Source organism: Aedes albopictus, chromosome 3, assembly GCF_035046485.1.
Source record: "Aedes albopictus strain Foshan chromosome 3, AalbF5, whole genome shotgun sequence".
NCBI lineage: Eukaryota > Metazoa > Arthropoda > Insecta > Diptera > Culicidae > Aedes > Aedes albopictus.
Genome location: NC_085138.1, coordinates 352,585,896 through 352,601,706, shown reverse-complemented (window position 1 = coordinate 352,601,706; position 15,811 = coordinate 352,585,896). Strand labels below are relative to the sequence as shown.

At 35.2% G+C, this 15,811-nt stretch overlaps 1 protein-coding gene across 2 annotated transcripts in view; it reads left to right on the top strand.

Moving 5' to 3' along the window:
• LOC109408799 (potassium voltage-gated channel subfamily KQT member 1-like) overlaps positions 1 to 15,811 on the top strand; it is a 551,459-nt gene that overhangs the window by 512,121 nt on the left and 23,527 nt on the right. For both annotated transcript variants that reach the window (XM_062855276.1, XM_062855275.1), the window contains exon 9: positions 15,352 to 15,493. In XM_062855276.1, coding sequence (XP_062711260.1) covers positions 15,352 to 15,493 — 142 coding nt within the window. The remainder of the gene's footprint in view (positions 1 to 15,351; positions 15,494 to 15,811) is intronic.

Below are 15,811 nucleotides of genomic sequence, written 5' to 3'. Positions count from 1 at the left end.
ATAAGGCATGCCTCATTAGTTAGTTGTGCTAGTTTACCCTGCTGGGCTAGGGTTAGTACATTTCAAACTCCAATTATTTGGTGGGCTTCGTGGCCGTGCGGTTAAGGGCATCAGTCGTATGGCCGTTTCGTAAGTCTCGGAGTGTGGGTTCGATTCCCGCTCCAGTCGGTGAAAACTTTTCGTCAAACGGAAAATTCTCCACTGGACCACTGGGTGTTTCGTGTGTTGTCCGTTGTCTAATGTTAGATATCGTTCAGTCTGTGTAACAAACACTCCCGATCAAAAGTTTGAGGTCACCCACTCAAAAAAACATGTCATTTTTTTTTAATTTCATATCTTCGCCAATTTGCGTCCGATTTCAAAACCCTAGGTTTCATTCAAAAGATTATAAGTCAAAGAATCTTTAAACATGATTTAAAAGAAACTTTTCCAAAAAAATTTGTAGGAAAACTTAACCTAAAGTTGACAAATTTTCTAAAAGAATGAATATAAACTTATGGCAGTGTCGCTGGAAATTGGGTCGACCAAATTTTAAGATGAGAGCGGTAATATAACCCATTTTCTATTAGCTTTCAACTGCTTTTTACAGAACTTAGCTAAAAAATCTAGAAAAAAAAGTAATTAAGTAAATTAATCCTTGATGTCATCGACCAAAAGTTTGGGGTCATCCCTCAAAATGATGTATCGGCCAAAAGTTTGGGGTCACTATCGTAAAACATGGAAAAGTGTTTTGTTGATATCTTTCCATCTTTCATTCAATTTTAATTCTTCTGACCCCAAACTTTTGGTCGATGACATGAAGAGTTAATTTACTTAATCACTTTTTTTTCTAGATTTTTTAGCTGAGTTCTGTAAAAAGCAGTTGAAAGCTAATAGAAAATGGGTTATATTACCGCTCTCATCTCAAAATTTGGTCGACCCAATTTCCAGCGATACTGCCGTAAGTTTATATTCGTTTTTTAGAAAATTTGGCAACTTTGGGTTAAGTTTACATACAATTTTTTTTTTTTTGGAAAAGTTTCTTTTAAGTCATGTTCAAAGTTTCTTTGACTTATTATCTTTTGAATGAAACCTAGGGTTTTGAAATCGGTCGCAAATTGGCGGAGATATGGGCCTAAAAAAAAATGACATGTTTTTGAGGGAGTGACCCCAAACTTTTGATCGGGAGTGTATGGTTGAAGACAGTGTAGCGTTTTTTTTTTATTTCTCGTTATTTCACTCCAAAAGTCGTTGTAACTGGCGTTGTAATCTTACATTTTCCGTTTTTGTAACCTCTTTTAGGTGATTCAAGAGTTTCTACAAAAGTACCTCAAATAATTCCTCCTATGATTTTTTTCCAAGAACTGTCTTCCTACAGGATCTTTTTCAAAAGTTTCTCCAGAAATATTGTTAGGGCTGTACGATTTCTCAAGGTGATTGCAGCAAAACACGATGTATAACATTTCGTAAATCATATTCGTAACGTATTATTTAAAGTATGGAACCCCTAGAGGGAATATTGAAAAAAAAAATGTAGTGAAACTCTTAAGGGGACTCCTTTAGGAACCCGTGAGTTAAAACGTCAGTGACGCTCGGAACCTGTGCAACATGTCGACACCACTTTTCACTTTAAGCAGCTGTCGATATGATGTTCTAGTTCCGAGCTGACTGGCGTTATAATTTCAGTAAAACCACGTGACGTCACTATTTGAGTTGCATAAGATCAGCGGTAGAACGGAAGAGGCAACTAGACTGTGAAACCAGGTGTGAAGGCAAAAACGGACGATTTTTGGGAATGTTCGTGGCATGAACTTTCCATATCGTCGTTTTGGGAATGAACCCGTATCCTCCCAGCGTCCCATTTAGGGTTCGTTCAAATATTACACAACACAAAGGGGAAGGGAGGGGGTCTAGCTCTTTGCTACGAATCATACATGCGAAAATCTCCAAATAACATTTGTTACGTGGGGGAGGAAGTGGTAAAATTATCGTATTTTGCGTTACGTAATACTTGAATAAACCCTTTATAGGACAGTCATTTAGAAATGAATATATCCAGAATTGAACAAATTTTTAGATAACTGTCTCCTAAGAAGTTGTTCGTAGAGGACAATACAATCAATAAGTGGCGTAAACGGTGTTGCAAAGATTATATATTATCACTATCAATCAGCTTTATTTCCAATGCGTAATACATTATTTTCCTGAAATGCCTCTGGAATGCCTCAACCAATTTCAACCAAATTTGGCATACACATTTCTTAGGTTGTGGAAGTAGTTGTATGGTTATTGTAATTTAAGATGGCGAATTGGGTTCTAAGATGGCGGCCAAAACTCCAGAATGTATGTTATTTAACGGCAATGCCGCTTTGGATCTAGGGGCAAGACACTGTGAAATCCGGAGGAACTCTGAGCAATCCTGAAAAACTCTTTTTAATCGAATCCATTCAGAAACGTCTTTACGAAGCGGAAAATCAGGCAAGACTGCTCGATTTTCCACTGGTATTAGGCAATACTACGGAAAAACCAGAGACGATAATAGAGTTACTCTCGCTCTATCTGTCTTGCCCCTAGCTTCGGATACTAAAGACTGGACTCGAAAAAAATGAGACACAAAGAATAATGTATAACTTTTGATTGCGTGCACAAAAATAGCTGATTTTTTGACCACGAATAGTACATTATGTGTAGCTATTACCATAAAAATTTCATCATAATCGGTTAAGTGTTGGCGGAGATATCGTCAAAACAAGAGACTTACCATTTGAGAATCTTGGGTCAAACAAACACTTTAAAAAATATCACATTTTTTACCAAAAACTGTAGAGCCAAAAATGCTGAACCGATTTCAATGAAAATTTTTCTGTACAAAAAGTATGTATGTAGATGTATTGTGTCAAAATTTCATTCAATTTGATTTGACTTTTAAAAAGTTATAGCCATATATGTAGCACTATGTCACAATAAGCAGATGTGGTTTTTGGTATAGTGACATTCAGTTTGGTTAGTCAGCTCTAACTTTTAAAATGTTCAATCAAAATGGCTGAAATTTTCACTGAGAACAGATTAACACGATTTTACACTGTCAAAGTTTCAAAAAAAATCAGGACAGTGTTGCCAATACTACAGTCAAAATAATGCACACTGATTTTAAAATGTTACAAAGAGCCCAAAATTTGAAAACCCCGTTTTTTTGTTTGAATTGTTAAAAAAAAAGTACTGAACCGATTATAATGCAATTTTCACCGCTTATTATGACTTACTTGAAGAAAGTCAAATTTTCAGACGTTTTGATGAGCTAACAACCATGTTGTAGCCTAAAACAAATTTTAAAATGGAAGCCCAAAATTTCCAAAATCACATTTTATTGCATCGACAATATTTGGGCCAATACTGAACCGATTTTGATGAAATTTTTAGGGCATTGACTACACATAACATGCTATTCCTGGTTAAAAAATCAGCTATTTTTGTGAACGCATTCAAAAGTTATACATTCTTTTGAGTGTCTCATTTTTTTTTAGGTTCAGTCTTTATGCAATATGGGTATCTATCGATCGGGCTCGAAGAGTAGAAGAATCGATAGTAGGATAGTACTCTGTAGGGCTAACGGTAGGATAGAGGATAATGGTGAAGGGTAGGGCAGAGGGTAGGGTAGAGGATTAGGATAGAGGGTAGAGTAGAGAGTAGGATAGAGGTTTAGGATTGGCGGTAGTGTAGAGAGCAGGGTAGACGGAAGGGTAGAGGGTAGTGGGTATGATAGACTGTAGAGTAGAAGGTTAGGGTGGAGAGTAGGGTAGAGGGTAGGCTGGAGAATTAGGTTAGAGGCAAGGATGTATGGTTATCGGTTAGAGTAGAGAGTAGAGTAAGAGTAACGTTGAAGGCTGGGTAGATGTTAAGATAGTGGCCTAGAGTATACGGTAGGATGGAGGTTAGTGCAGAGGGTATAAGGTACGGTAGAATGTATGATAGAGGTTATGGAAGAGGTTAGGATAGATCGTAGGGCAGAGAAGAGGGTTAGGATAGAGGGTTGGGATAGAGATCAGGGAAGACGGTAAAGTAGAGAGTAAAGTGCAGAAATAAGATAAGATTAAATGTTTCCGAGATACCTTCAGGAATTCTTTCCAAAATTTCTTCAGGCATTCCCAAGGGCATTTCTCTCAAGAGTCTTCCCATTATTCCTACAGCTGTTCCTTTCCCAAATTTCTGTAGGGGTTTTCTAGGTATTTTTTCCTGCTGAGATTATTTCACGTTTTCCTCTAGGTATTCCTTCAAAGATTTCCACGAGGATATTTCAGAGAATCTAATGGGAGCTCGCTTAGGTATAAATAGCGGTATTCCTGCAGGAATTCCTTGAAAAATAAAGTTCACCACTAATTCCTTCTGGTGCTTCCTCTGTGATTCTTTCTGGGATTCCTGCCGAGCTTCCAGCCACGAGTCTTCTCAGGATTCTTCCAGCTATTTCTCTCAGATTTCCTATAGGGGTTTCCTCAGGTAGTTTTATGGGGATTGATTTGAAAAATCTTCTGAATGGAAAATTTTGAAATGCTATGTCAAACGTAACACTGTTATAGACCAATTGCCTTTTTCAATAGTGTTACGTAGTTCATGAAGATTCTCTGAATTATTTCGACTCAGGAAGAAATAGTATTAGAACAAAGCGTGAGTTATAACTAATGAGAGTTCCGGAGTATGAGAAAAATAAAGAAACAAAGAGAAATAGGCTTTTTGATACATAGATACCATAATGCCGTCTGAAAGTCATTTTCTTATCATTTTGAGTAGTTATTCTCTCTCCAACCAACAGAAGCAAAGAGTGACTCCTGGAAAAATTAAAAACAAAACTTTCTAGAGAAATTTCTAAAGGAATGCTTGGAGTTATTTTTTAAAACAAACAAAAAACTCCGGCGAGATTTCTCAGGATACCTTCTTAAGGAATTTCTATTGATTAGAAGTTAAAATGAATCTATTGAATAGAGTTTAAATTCATCTACAATTAAAGAGATTATTTGAGTAATTAGATAGATTGATTGATAGATTTATGCTCGGTTTAATTTTGCAGATTATTCTACAATTACATCGTAAAATTTATTCCTCAAAAGCTAGCAAAACGGCAAAGATCTGTGATACAATACTTTTACAGTTGATCAAATAACGAGCTAGTCTACCACAGCTAATAGTCATGCCTATATAAATCCGAAATTCCTCATAGAAACGGCAACATAGCAAAACCATGAACCAACAAAAGTTTACCAGAGCGTTCACCCAGCCCAGTCAATAAAAATACACAACACACGGAATTTGTGGCGCCTAGTTGTAGGTTTAAGGGCTGAGAGATATAAGCTGGATCCAGCCAAATAGACAACGGAAAGTCACGGAAGTTAACACGCAAAGCAGATATGGTTTGAGATTGCTACAGTAAGACCGAAAAGTGTTTTCCCGAATATCCTTTATTTTGTTATTCATTATTGAGATGACCAAAAATGAGCGCATCCCGAGCAGGAATGAATAACTGCCACATAATTGGAGCATACCAAAGTCAGGTGTCATACCAAGACAAGGTATTGGTCGATTATCCAGGTAGTGAAAATAACTTATGTTGGTATTTTGTAGGTATTGATGAAATACCTCAACGAGCTACCCAAGTAGCACTTGTAACTTAGGAAATATTTTAGAAAAATATTAAAGATTGCATAGCCGTTTCACTTCAGACTAATGGTAACAATTCTGTTTTTGCAGTACACATTCTGGTTGCTCAGACATCGCAATGCAACCTTAATCTTGCAGAAGCTACATTAATGTCACACAGTGGCTTTAGTGAAACCTGCTCTTGAACTGTCAAATTCAAAAAGTTGCATTCTTATCATCATCCTGTTACATTGAAACCAAAAACCAAAACAAATGACCAGACCAGTTGCTGCGAAGTCAATGTTTGGTTACCATGTATCATGTTAGCGAAAGTCGTTTCCAAATGACAACAGTGTAACTTTTTGTTGTTACATTGTAAACACATATGAGACGCACAAAAACGTTCGATTACTTGATCACAAATGTGCAACTTACAAGTTAATAACAGGTTGAGATCAACACTGCATGTCGAAAGTATTAATTAATTTGATATGTTTGTATGCTAAAACTTAACAAATACGATGTTTAGAACTTATTATTTTAAAGAAGCTCACGGGAAATCCGAACTACCTATATTTTTGGGTGAATTTTACCAAAAAAATGAGTATATCGAATAAACTAGTTTCCCAAAAAAAAAAACAAGTAGAGATGCATCGACCCAAGGGGGGGGGGGAGCACCATGAGGAGAACTCAAGTATGACGATTCCGTGAATTAAAAAAAATGCGTTCAAGCTTTTAGTTGGGAATTCTGTATGAAGTAATGTTTGATGTGAATATTGATATCTTCAGACATCCAACCGGCAATGTAGATTCTACCCAATAATCACAATGGCGATTAGTTGTACCAGTTACAAAAAACTGACAAAATATGTCTTTCAATTATGACTATGGAGTTCTAAGCGAACAGAATAGAAGAGAAAACTTATCAGAAGTGATATATAAATTGGCCTAATCAGCCTAGTACCCTTTTTCCCGTTCAAAAATCGTACAACGAATCAGTGCGATGTGCAAATGTTTATGCTAAAATTGCCGAATTTCGCAAGCGCACGTGTTTTTCGCTAGTAAAATTGACAATTTCACCAGAAAAATACAATTGACAGTCAATTTTATGACGGTGTCCCGACGAAACACATTTCCATTTTACTAGAAAGATACTTATTTTCAATCGCCATTGCCATGTTTATCATTTTCCATAATTGTTATGACGAAACAAGAAATGTAACTTTGAGTTTATTTTTCTATTGCAGTGTAAACAAACTATATTACACATTGGTTACAATCTAAGCTCTTATGCGACGAACGACATATGTTGCACAGGCTCCACCTCCTGCGCTGTTTCGGTGACATAGCTGTAGAAATCGACGTTGCAGTCTTTTAAAATCGATTTTTGAATTTGTCGCGTAGAAGTTACCGTGATTTAGTTGTAACAAAGTGTGCTGCTTGGGTATTGGTTTGGTGTTGAGGACTGCTTGAGGTATTATTCAATTATGGAAAAATTACTATTTGTGTGGAAAATTTCCGATTATTATTTAGGTATTGCCATACCTGATGTCATTATTCACGCGTTATGCACAGAATACACACCAGTTATTATTTTAGGTGTTTTACCTATTATGCAGGTCTTTTTAATACCTCATTCAGGTTGTAAGTATTCGGTTTTCCATACCTGAGTTAGTTATTCTTCAGCTATTTTCTCCTGCTCGGGATTACTTCTAATAATCACTGTGTGAGAGCGTTTTCGCAAAAGAAAAAGAATCAAACACTACAAAAAATTGTAAATTACCGTTTTTCCGCTAATTTCCCAAACTTTGCTTCAAAGCATTGATTTTTATTAAGTCTCTTCGGGAATTTCTTTAAAATTTATAGATTACTTTCGCAGCAACCGCTCATATGACGAATGTGCTTCAATGGGTTGCCCTGTTAATAACGCTTGTGCGCCAAATTGCAGAGAGTTGTTCCGCATGGTTCCATTACAATAATGATAACTATGAGATTGTTTCGAACATGCCTTTTACTGCGGTGGTAGTCCCAGCCCAGCCCAGTCTAGCAGCACGTGGTTAAAAATAGACCAACAACCGGACCCAACGACGTGTGGCATGTTTGTTATCAAGCATCTGCGATCAAGAATTAGAGAAAATATTTGTCATTCCACATTGCTGCTGCCCTGGTGGAAATTGCTGTCGGGAATCCTGACTACATGTGTACACGGTACAATAATAGCTCCGGTTCAAATATAAACCCCCGGTTCAATGGAACCCACCACCATCCACGTGGTAATGAATCTCCGGAAGGCACGCGAGAAATTTTTGTCGCTATTCATTTTCCCCCGACGACATGGTCAATTTTGTCCTCGTGGCATGACGAACAGTATTAACCACTCAACACCAAAGGCAGCCCTTGTTGCTTGGCCTGCTGCTCTGTCACGGATGAAAGTGATTTCCGTTGACCAGGCAGTCGATCGTGTCACGCTTAATTTGTTTCTGGCAATGTGGAAAAATAAATCATCAATACTGGGAAGGAGATGAAAATGTCACATCCTAAAAATGAAGTAGGGTAAAGTATCATCTTCAGATATGTTAAGCAAGCCTCTTTCGACATAGTCAAACTGATTTTCCTGAGCAAAAATTCCAGTTGAACCATCAAATCTTGATTTTTAGACATAACTTAGCGAAGCGGTGAAACTATAAAAACCAACAAAATTAACACCAAATTTATTTTAACACAGAAACTTTAGAACAACCTCAATATCTCTTCAGTTTCATTGCGTGAAAAAAATTCACATTTGATAATTTTAAGAAATACACTAAATAATGATGATCGATCATATTTAAATCCTAATTATCTTTCCAACGATTAAAACATATAAGATAAGAAATTTTATTTTTTTTATCGAACTCAAAACTTGTGTGAAATTGTTTGGAATTTAAAGAGCTTTTTTTTTCAAAATTTCCTGAACATTTTTTCGGATTTTTTTTTATATAATTGGCAATTTTTTTTTTGGACTAACAATTACCTTGTTTTTTTTGCAACTTGCTTTGGAAATTCCTTTGGCAAATCCCACAGTAACGCCTTAAGAAATATAAGCGGCATTGCCATTGGATTTATTTCGGAAATTTCTATGGAAATTTCTTAAAAATCTTTCGCCACATTCTTTGAATTTTTTTTTTTCGGGGATTTTGTTTTGATTCCTTTGGAAAATGCTTTGTCAACTTCTTTAGCAGGTTCAGCAACTAATTTAGCAATTTCATCGGTGAACCCTTCGGAAGTTGCTACGGAAGTTTCTTCGCCAATCATTTTGATAAGCATTTTTTATTATTTTCTTGGGAAATTTTTGAATTTTTTTACACGATTTTACTCAGACATTCCTCCGGCAATCCCTTTGAAAATTCTTTCGATGAAGCCTTTAAAAACAAATTCGACAATTCCTCTGGGAATTTCTTATCAGATTTCTTTGGAAATTGTATTGGCCATTCTTTTGGATTTTTCGGGATTTTTTGTTTTTTTTTTTTTTTTGTAACTTGACATATTCTTTTAGGGATCATTCGGAATTAGAATGAGTGTAATCAGTTTCGTACTTTTTAATTCCGCCCTATGTTGCTTATCCTTTGACAGATACGTGTATTTCGACTACCACTTGTAATCTTCCTCAGTGTCAGTTATCCACTCTCATTCGGAAGTTTTTTTGTAAAATCTTGAGAAAATTTCATTCATATCAATTGCAATAAAATCTTTTTTTGGTAATTTCTATAGGGATTTCTCTGGTTAATCTTGAAATAATTAATTTGTTTTTTTTTCGGTACCTCTAATGAATTTCCTTTTGAAAATACCATTGCGAAGTTCGCAGACAGTTGTGAAGAAATGTCTTTGTTTTTTTTCGCTATGAGTGTTCCAATGGAAATGTGTACCAACGGAAATTGATTCGTTTTTAGATTTCTTTTGGAAATCTATTGTTTTGGAAATCGTCCTCCCTAGTGAATTCCTTTTAAAATTCTTTCAGCATTTTTGAATTTCCCAAGTAACTGTCTGAGGAACACAATTGTGGTAGGAAGGACTATTAAGTATCTACGATAATTGTAAAAAATTTCTGAAAAACTAACTGCAGGGTTGGGCAAAAATTTCCGCAAGGAATTACAGATGAAGTTTTCCGAGGAACAAAGGAATTTGAAAGAGTTGTCGAAGATTTCTCGATTGGTCGAAAAATGTTATTTTCATTTTTATTTTCAATAGTTATTTGACCATTGCTTTAGGAATTCGCTCGGGAATTTCTTCGGATTTTTTTTTGCAAATAGTTAGAAAGCTTATTTGAGAATTCCCCCGGCAATTTCTTTGGTAAATCCCTCAGTGAATCTTAAGAAATTTAGTCGAGAGTGATTTTGTAAATTTCGGCGACATGACATTCCATTTGGATTTTTTTTCATTTCTTCAAAATATCTTAGTGATTATTAAATATTATTTGAAATGACATGGTTTTTCTTTCGAAAACTGCTTGATATAGTTTTCTTAAGAAGTTTACTTGACAATTATTTTAGCAATTTCATCAGCACACCCTTCGGAAGTTCTTACAGGTATTTCATCGCCAATCATTTTGGGTATTTCTCAAACATTTTTAGGTAGTTTTGGTAATTCTTTTAATAAATATCTTGGGAGTTGTTTTGGTAAATTTTTTAATTTTTTTTAATATACCCACCAATTACCCCGGCAACTCTTTTGAAAATTCCTTCGATAATGGCTTTAACCCTCTTTGTGTATTGAGGTTATTTTTGATCCAGACCACTCTTTCTCAGCGAGCTGTTCCCAACGTGATGCATTAGGAAAGTTATGACATAAATAAAAGAGAAATTGCCAACTTCTGGAATATTTTCGGCGATTTTTTTTTTGGAAAATTGTTCGGTAATTCCTTTAGGTTTTTTTTTTATTGAGCATGTTTTTTCTATAATTCCTTTGCAAATTTGTTCATGAATGTCTTCCGGTAGTTTGTTGGCAATTTATATAAGGAATCAATCGGCAATTCCTTTGGAAATTCCATGCAAAAGGAGTTGACAAAGTTCTTCAGTGGATTCCTTTTGCAATTCTTATGAATTCTTTAAAAAATGTATTTGTTAAGTCTTTGGTAATGCTTTTGGGATTTCCTGTGATGAATTGTTCTGAAATTTATTCAAAAATTTCTTTGGAACTTGCTTCGAAATTTTCTCTATAAACTTCATCAGCAAATACTTTGAAAAAATTTCTTTGAGACTTTTTTCGAAAATTTCTTTGTAAAATTTACACCGTGTCCAATAAGTTCTCATACAAAATCAAATTCAATTCATTTCACATCTGTAATTAGGATTTTCAAAGTAAATTTATTTATTGAAAGGCCAACTAACATACACCAAATACAGCATATGTTTAGGAACTAACTGTCCTTTATCCTTCTCTGCTGATCGCTTATGTGTCGTAAGTCTATTTCAGCTGGCACGCACGCCATTTCTTTGGTACTTCGTCGTATTTTAACGAGTACCGGTTTTAAGTTGAAACAAATTAGGTTCCTGTCCTCCCCATTGCTAGTAGCAACTATGACCAGAAGAGCAAAAATATGAGATCTTATATTGGTTAAGTACAAAGCCGTTTTATTTTGTACAAAATAAAACGTAAATTAAACAAAAATGTCCATTTACCTGTTTCAATGAGATTTGTTGTGTTAAAGAAGCATGGGTGCATCTTATCTGGTTGATTCACACCATTCTCACTTATAATACATGCTTGTATTCCTATTGTGGTAAATGTTGTCTAAAATTTTTGTTTTATGATGTTTATCTATGATATAACGGTTATTTTCATGAAAATCAGCCCAAGTTGAGCTTAGTTGCAAATGTCTTACCATATCATCACTAAAACTGTATTGTTTTAGCCTTAGTCATCCATTTGGTACATAACTCGTGATACAAACTCAAAATTTATCCTTATGGACTCTTTTTTGGTACCGTAGAATGAAAAACTTGTCGGATATTTTTCTTGCGTGCCGGAGAAAATGGATTTCAGAAAACGGAAGTGTACTGCTAGGGTGATAAAAACAAATAGAAAATAAACTTATTCTAAACCGTACGCATTATTTAATCAGTATTATGTGGCCTTTCAATATATGTATTCATTTTGAAAATATGAATCACATATGTGAAATAAAATGATATTTTCTAAATTTGTATTTTGTATGAGAACTTATTGGACACGGTGTATAAAAAATAGCTTTTGGAATTTCTTCAGCAATTTCTTTAAAAGAAATATTCGGAAATTCCTATAAAAATTATGGAAATTCCCTGCATTGTGTTTACGAAATCATGCGGTACATTTGGAATATTTTTCTGAATTTCCTTTGACAATTCTTATAGGATTTTTTCTGAACATTTTTCCGAACTTTAACGAAAATTCTTCCGAAAATTTAATTGTTCGGGAAAATCTTCGTTTTTCTGTTACACTTTTGTGCCCACGTGTTTTTATTTTTAGATTTCTTCGGCAATTCTTCAGAAAATCGCAAAAAAAGTTATATATTACTGGAGAAATCAGCAAAGAAACGGCAAATAAATTTATAAAAAAATGCCGAGAGAATTCCTAAATAATTTGATATGAATGATCATCATCATCATTTATCATGTTTCGCTAAATTATCCGCATAACAGTCATTAATTTTCCGCATTAATACTTCTTAACTTTTCAAAAGTTCGAATCGAACAGCAAAAAGATTGCGTATTTTTTTTTTACTTATAGCTCCTAAAAATTATTTTACTACATATTATTCATTTTATTTGAGAACTTTTTCTGAAATTTCTTCATGAATTGCATCGGCTGTTATTTGAGAAGCTATCAGGTAATTTCTTTGTGAACATCTTTGAAAATTTATCCGGCATTTCTCCAGGAAACTTAATAACAAAATTTTTGGAAATTCCTATCGAATTTCCTTTGGTTATTATTTGGAGAATATTTTTAGTAATACGTTTGGGGATTTTTGAGCATTTTTTTTTCTTATTTCTTTCGACAGTTTATTTGGAATATCCTTCAGTAATGGCGATAATTTCTTCCGGAAATTACTTCTCTACAAATTCTTTGTTTTTATTTCACAATATGAATACCGTTTTCCTTCAATATTTTCTCTGATTATTCGTTCAGAAAATATTAAGGAAATTCATTCAAAAATTATTTTGAAAGTTTATCTAACAATTACTTTCTACTCCTTTCTACACTTCCGTTACCAAATTCATTGTGAAATTCTTTGGCGATTTCTATGGAAAATAATTTTAAAATTCCTGTGGGAATTGTCAGACTTTAAATTTTTTACACGCAGTTTCTTTTGAAATTCTTGCGAATGTGCTGATGGAAGCCGGATAATTAGATATTTCTTCGGAAATAATTTAAGGATGTCCTTCGAAAATTTCTTCGGAATTACCTTTGGCATATTTTGCGACAATTCTTTAAGAAAGTCGTTCGGTAATTCCTTTGGGTTGCCTTAAGCTATTTCTATGCGAAAATATTTGGAAATTGCTTTGTAAAAATGTTCGGCAACTAGAGATAATCTAACGGAATTTCCATAGTTATTCTATATGGAATACCAAAAGGATTTACCAAAGAATTTTCCAGAATAATCATCGGAAAAAAATTCAAAAATTGCCGAAGAAGTTAACGATCGAATTGTTGAATTGTTTAAGTAATTTCCGAATTATCTGTCGAATGGATTCCTAGAGGAAAAACGGAAAAAGGGATTACTGACGAAGCTTCTATGCTAATTTCTGAAGAAAATGATTAAGAAAATCGCGTATGAGTCCTTCAGAATTTCCACAGAAATCCCAATCAACATTTTTACTGAATAACCTCTTATGCAGCTTCTGTTGTTAGCAGGAATGCTTTAGGTGTTTTCAAAAACAGTAACGTAAATGATTTTTTTTAAAAGAAACGGACACGTTCAATGCATCCAGTGAGCTATTCGCTCTCTGAAGGAAGCACGACATTAGACAACGGACTAGCATGCAACGCACAGTGGCACAGCCGAAAACTTTTCCTGACAGCTGCGACGGGAATCGAACCCGCGCATCATAGCACGATGCGACAAAGTTCTTGGTGACACTAGCCGCACGACAACGAAGCCACTCTCAAAACTCCACAATAGTTGTCAAAGAAGTTTTCTTAAGATTTGGCGAAAATAATACAAAATGAATTACTTTAGTAGTTTTTAAACAAGAAATCGAAATTGTATGAAGAATTTCAAAATAAATCGCCGAAGAAATTCCGTCGAAGGTAATGTAAACGGTAAAAATTCACAACGAATTTGCCAAATCAATTTCTAAAGGAAAAATCATAAGAATATCTCAATCAATTCCCGTAGTAATTTTTCAAGAGGTTTCCAGAAAGTGTCGAGAAAACCCCAAAAAGTCATTAAAAGATTTTCCTAAGGAATTGTCAGAGGAAACCAGAAAAAAATTGCAGAGTAAATAAACAAAGAAACTGCTGTAGAAATTTTTGACGAAATTTTTGAAGGAGACCCCAAAGCCATGGCCTCAAAATTTTTGAAAATATTTGTCGAAGAAATGTTCATGAAAATTTCAGGGTAAATTCCTTAAAAGATCTTGAAAACAATTCAAAAGAATTTCAAAAAAAAAACAAAAAAACGAATGCCGAAAGAATTCCGAAAGGAATTGCTTTAGTAATTCGCGTTAGTAATTTGTGCCACTTAGTGAGTGAATCTCGAGCTAAATTGTTTTCCACGTGAAAGCTTTCATTCTTCACCGTGAATATCAGTTGGCATTTTCCGAAGGTAGTCCGTGAGATTTTCCTTAAATATTCGAAAAAGAGTGGATTTTCAGTGACTTTCTTGTAGAACAAATCTATATCTATAGTCGCACAAGTTTTTCATATATCATATTCCAAGGTTCAACTTCTAAAATAAACTGTATGCGGTTGAATTTAGATATGTTAAAATGACATTTTCAGCACTGGTTCTTTTTAGTACTGAGCGGTTGAAGCATGTCGTAGCAAAGCTAATAAACCTGCTTGATGGTTGTTGAGCGAAACTTGATAGGTATATCGACATTGATCTTGTACCGACTTTTCGAACTCTCTAAGCAGAATACCCTCTTTGAATGAGTGTAATCAGTTTCGTACCTTTTAATTACGCCCTATGTTGCTTATCCTTTGACAGATACGCGTATTTCGACTACCACTTGTAATCTTCCTCAGTGTCAGCTATCCACAGTGGATAACTGACACTGAGGAAGATTACAAGTGGTAGTCGAAATACGCGTATCTGTCAAAGGATAAGCAACATAGGGCGGAATTTAAAGGTACGAAACTGATTACACTCATTCAAATATCGACATTGATTAAATCTGATCTGTGTTTTAGACTAACTATGATCAACTGATTCACTGGCTATCTCTCTCTCTTCTTGGCGTAACGTCCTAACTGGGACAAAGCCTGCTTCTCAGCTTAGTGTTCTATGAGCACTTCCACAGTTTTTAACTGAGAGCTTCCTCTGCCAATGACCATTTTGCATGTGTATATCGTGTGGCAGGCACGAAGATACTCTATGCCCAAGGAAGTCAAGGAAATTTTCTTGATTCACTGGCTCTATCACGTGGATTTAGTTTCAGAAACAAACCCCGCGAGATTTTCAAAGCAATCAATTATTCAAACGCATCCATTACTCATCTTCCGTTCTTGACTTGAAAAACTTGCATTCATCCAACTTAAACCTAGCCATCTCCGCCACTTTTCCAGGAACGCCATCGCGAACGCGGCGAAACGATCCGAACCGGGGTGCATTCGTTAGCCAGAACAGCTCGGTAACGGAAGCGCCCAGCGACGAGGTCGAAGCGGAACCGGAGGCGGACGATGAACCGGAACCGGCCCGAGTAACGCAGTAAGTATCGTCGGCGGATGGGTTTCGTCGATTTCAATCTTATTTTTTTTATTTCCAAACGCATTCTAGGTTTAGAGTTGATCCGATCAAGCATGGTGTATCAAAATTTCGCATCATAGAGTTATATGGTTTGCCCTGATCGATGAATGAGAAAATTCGATTTTCAGTAAAAAAATTCTGTTGATTCGAACCGGATGATGTTGCAGCATCTCAATTCACTTGCAACTTGGAATGCCTATAGTCGTGTTTTCGTCTCACCATCTATATTTACAACACATTCGAAATCGTTCACTCCACCACACTCCACCTACTTGCGTG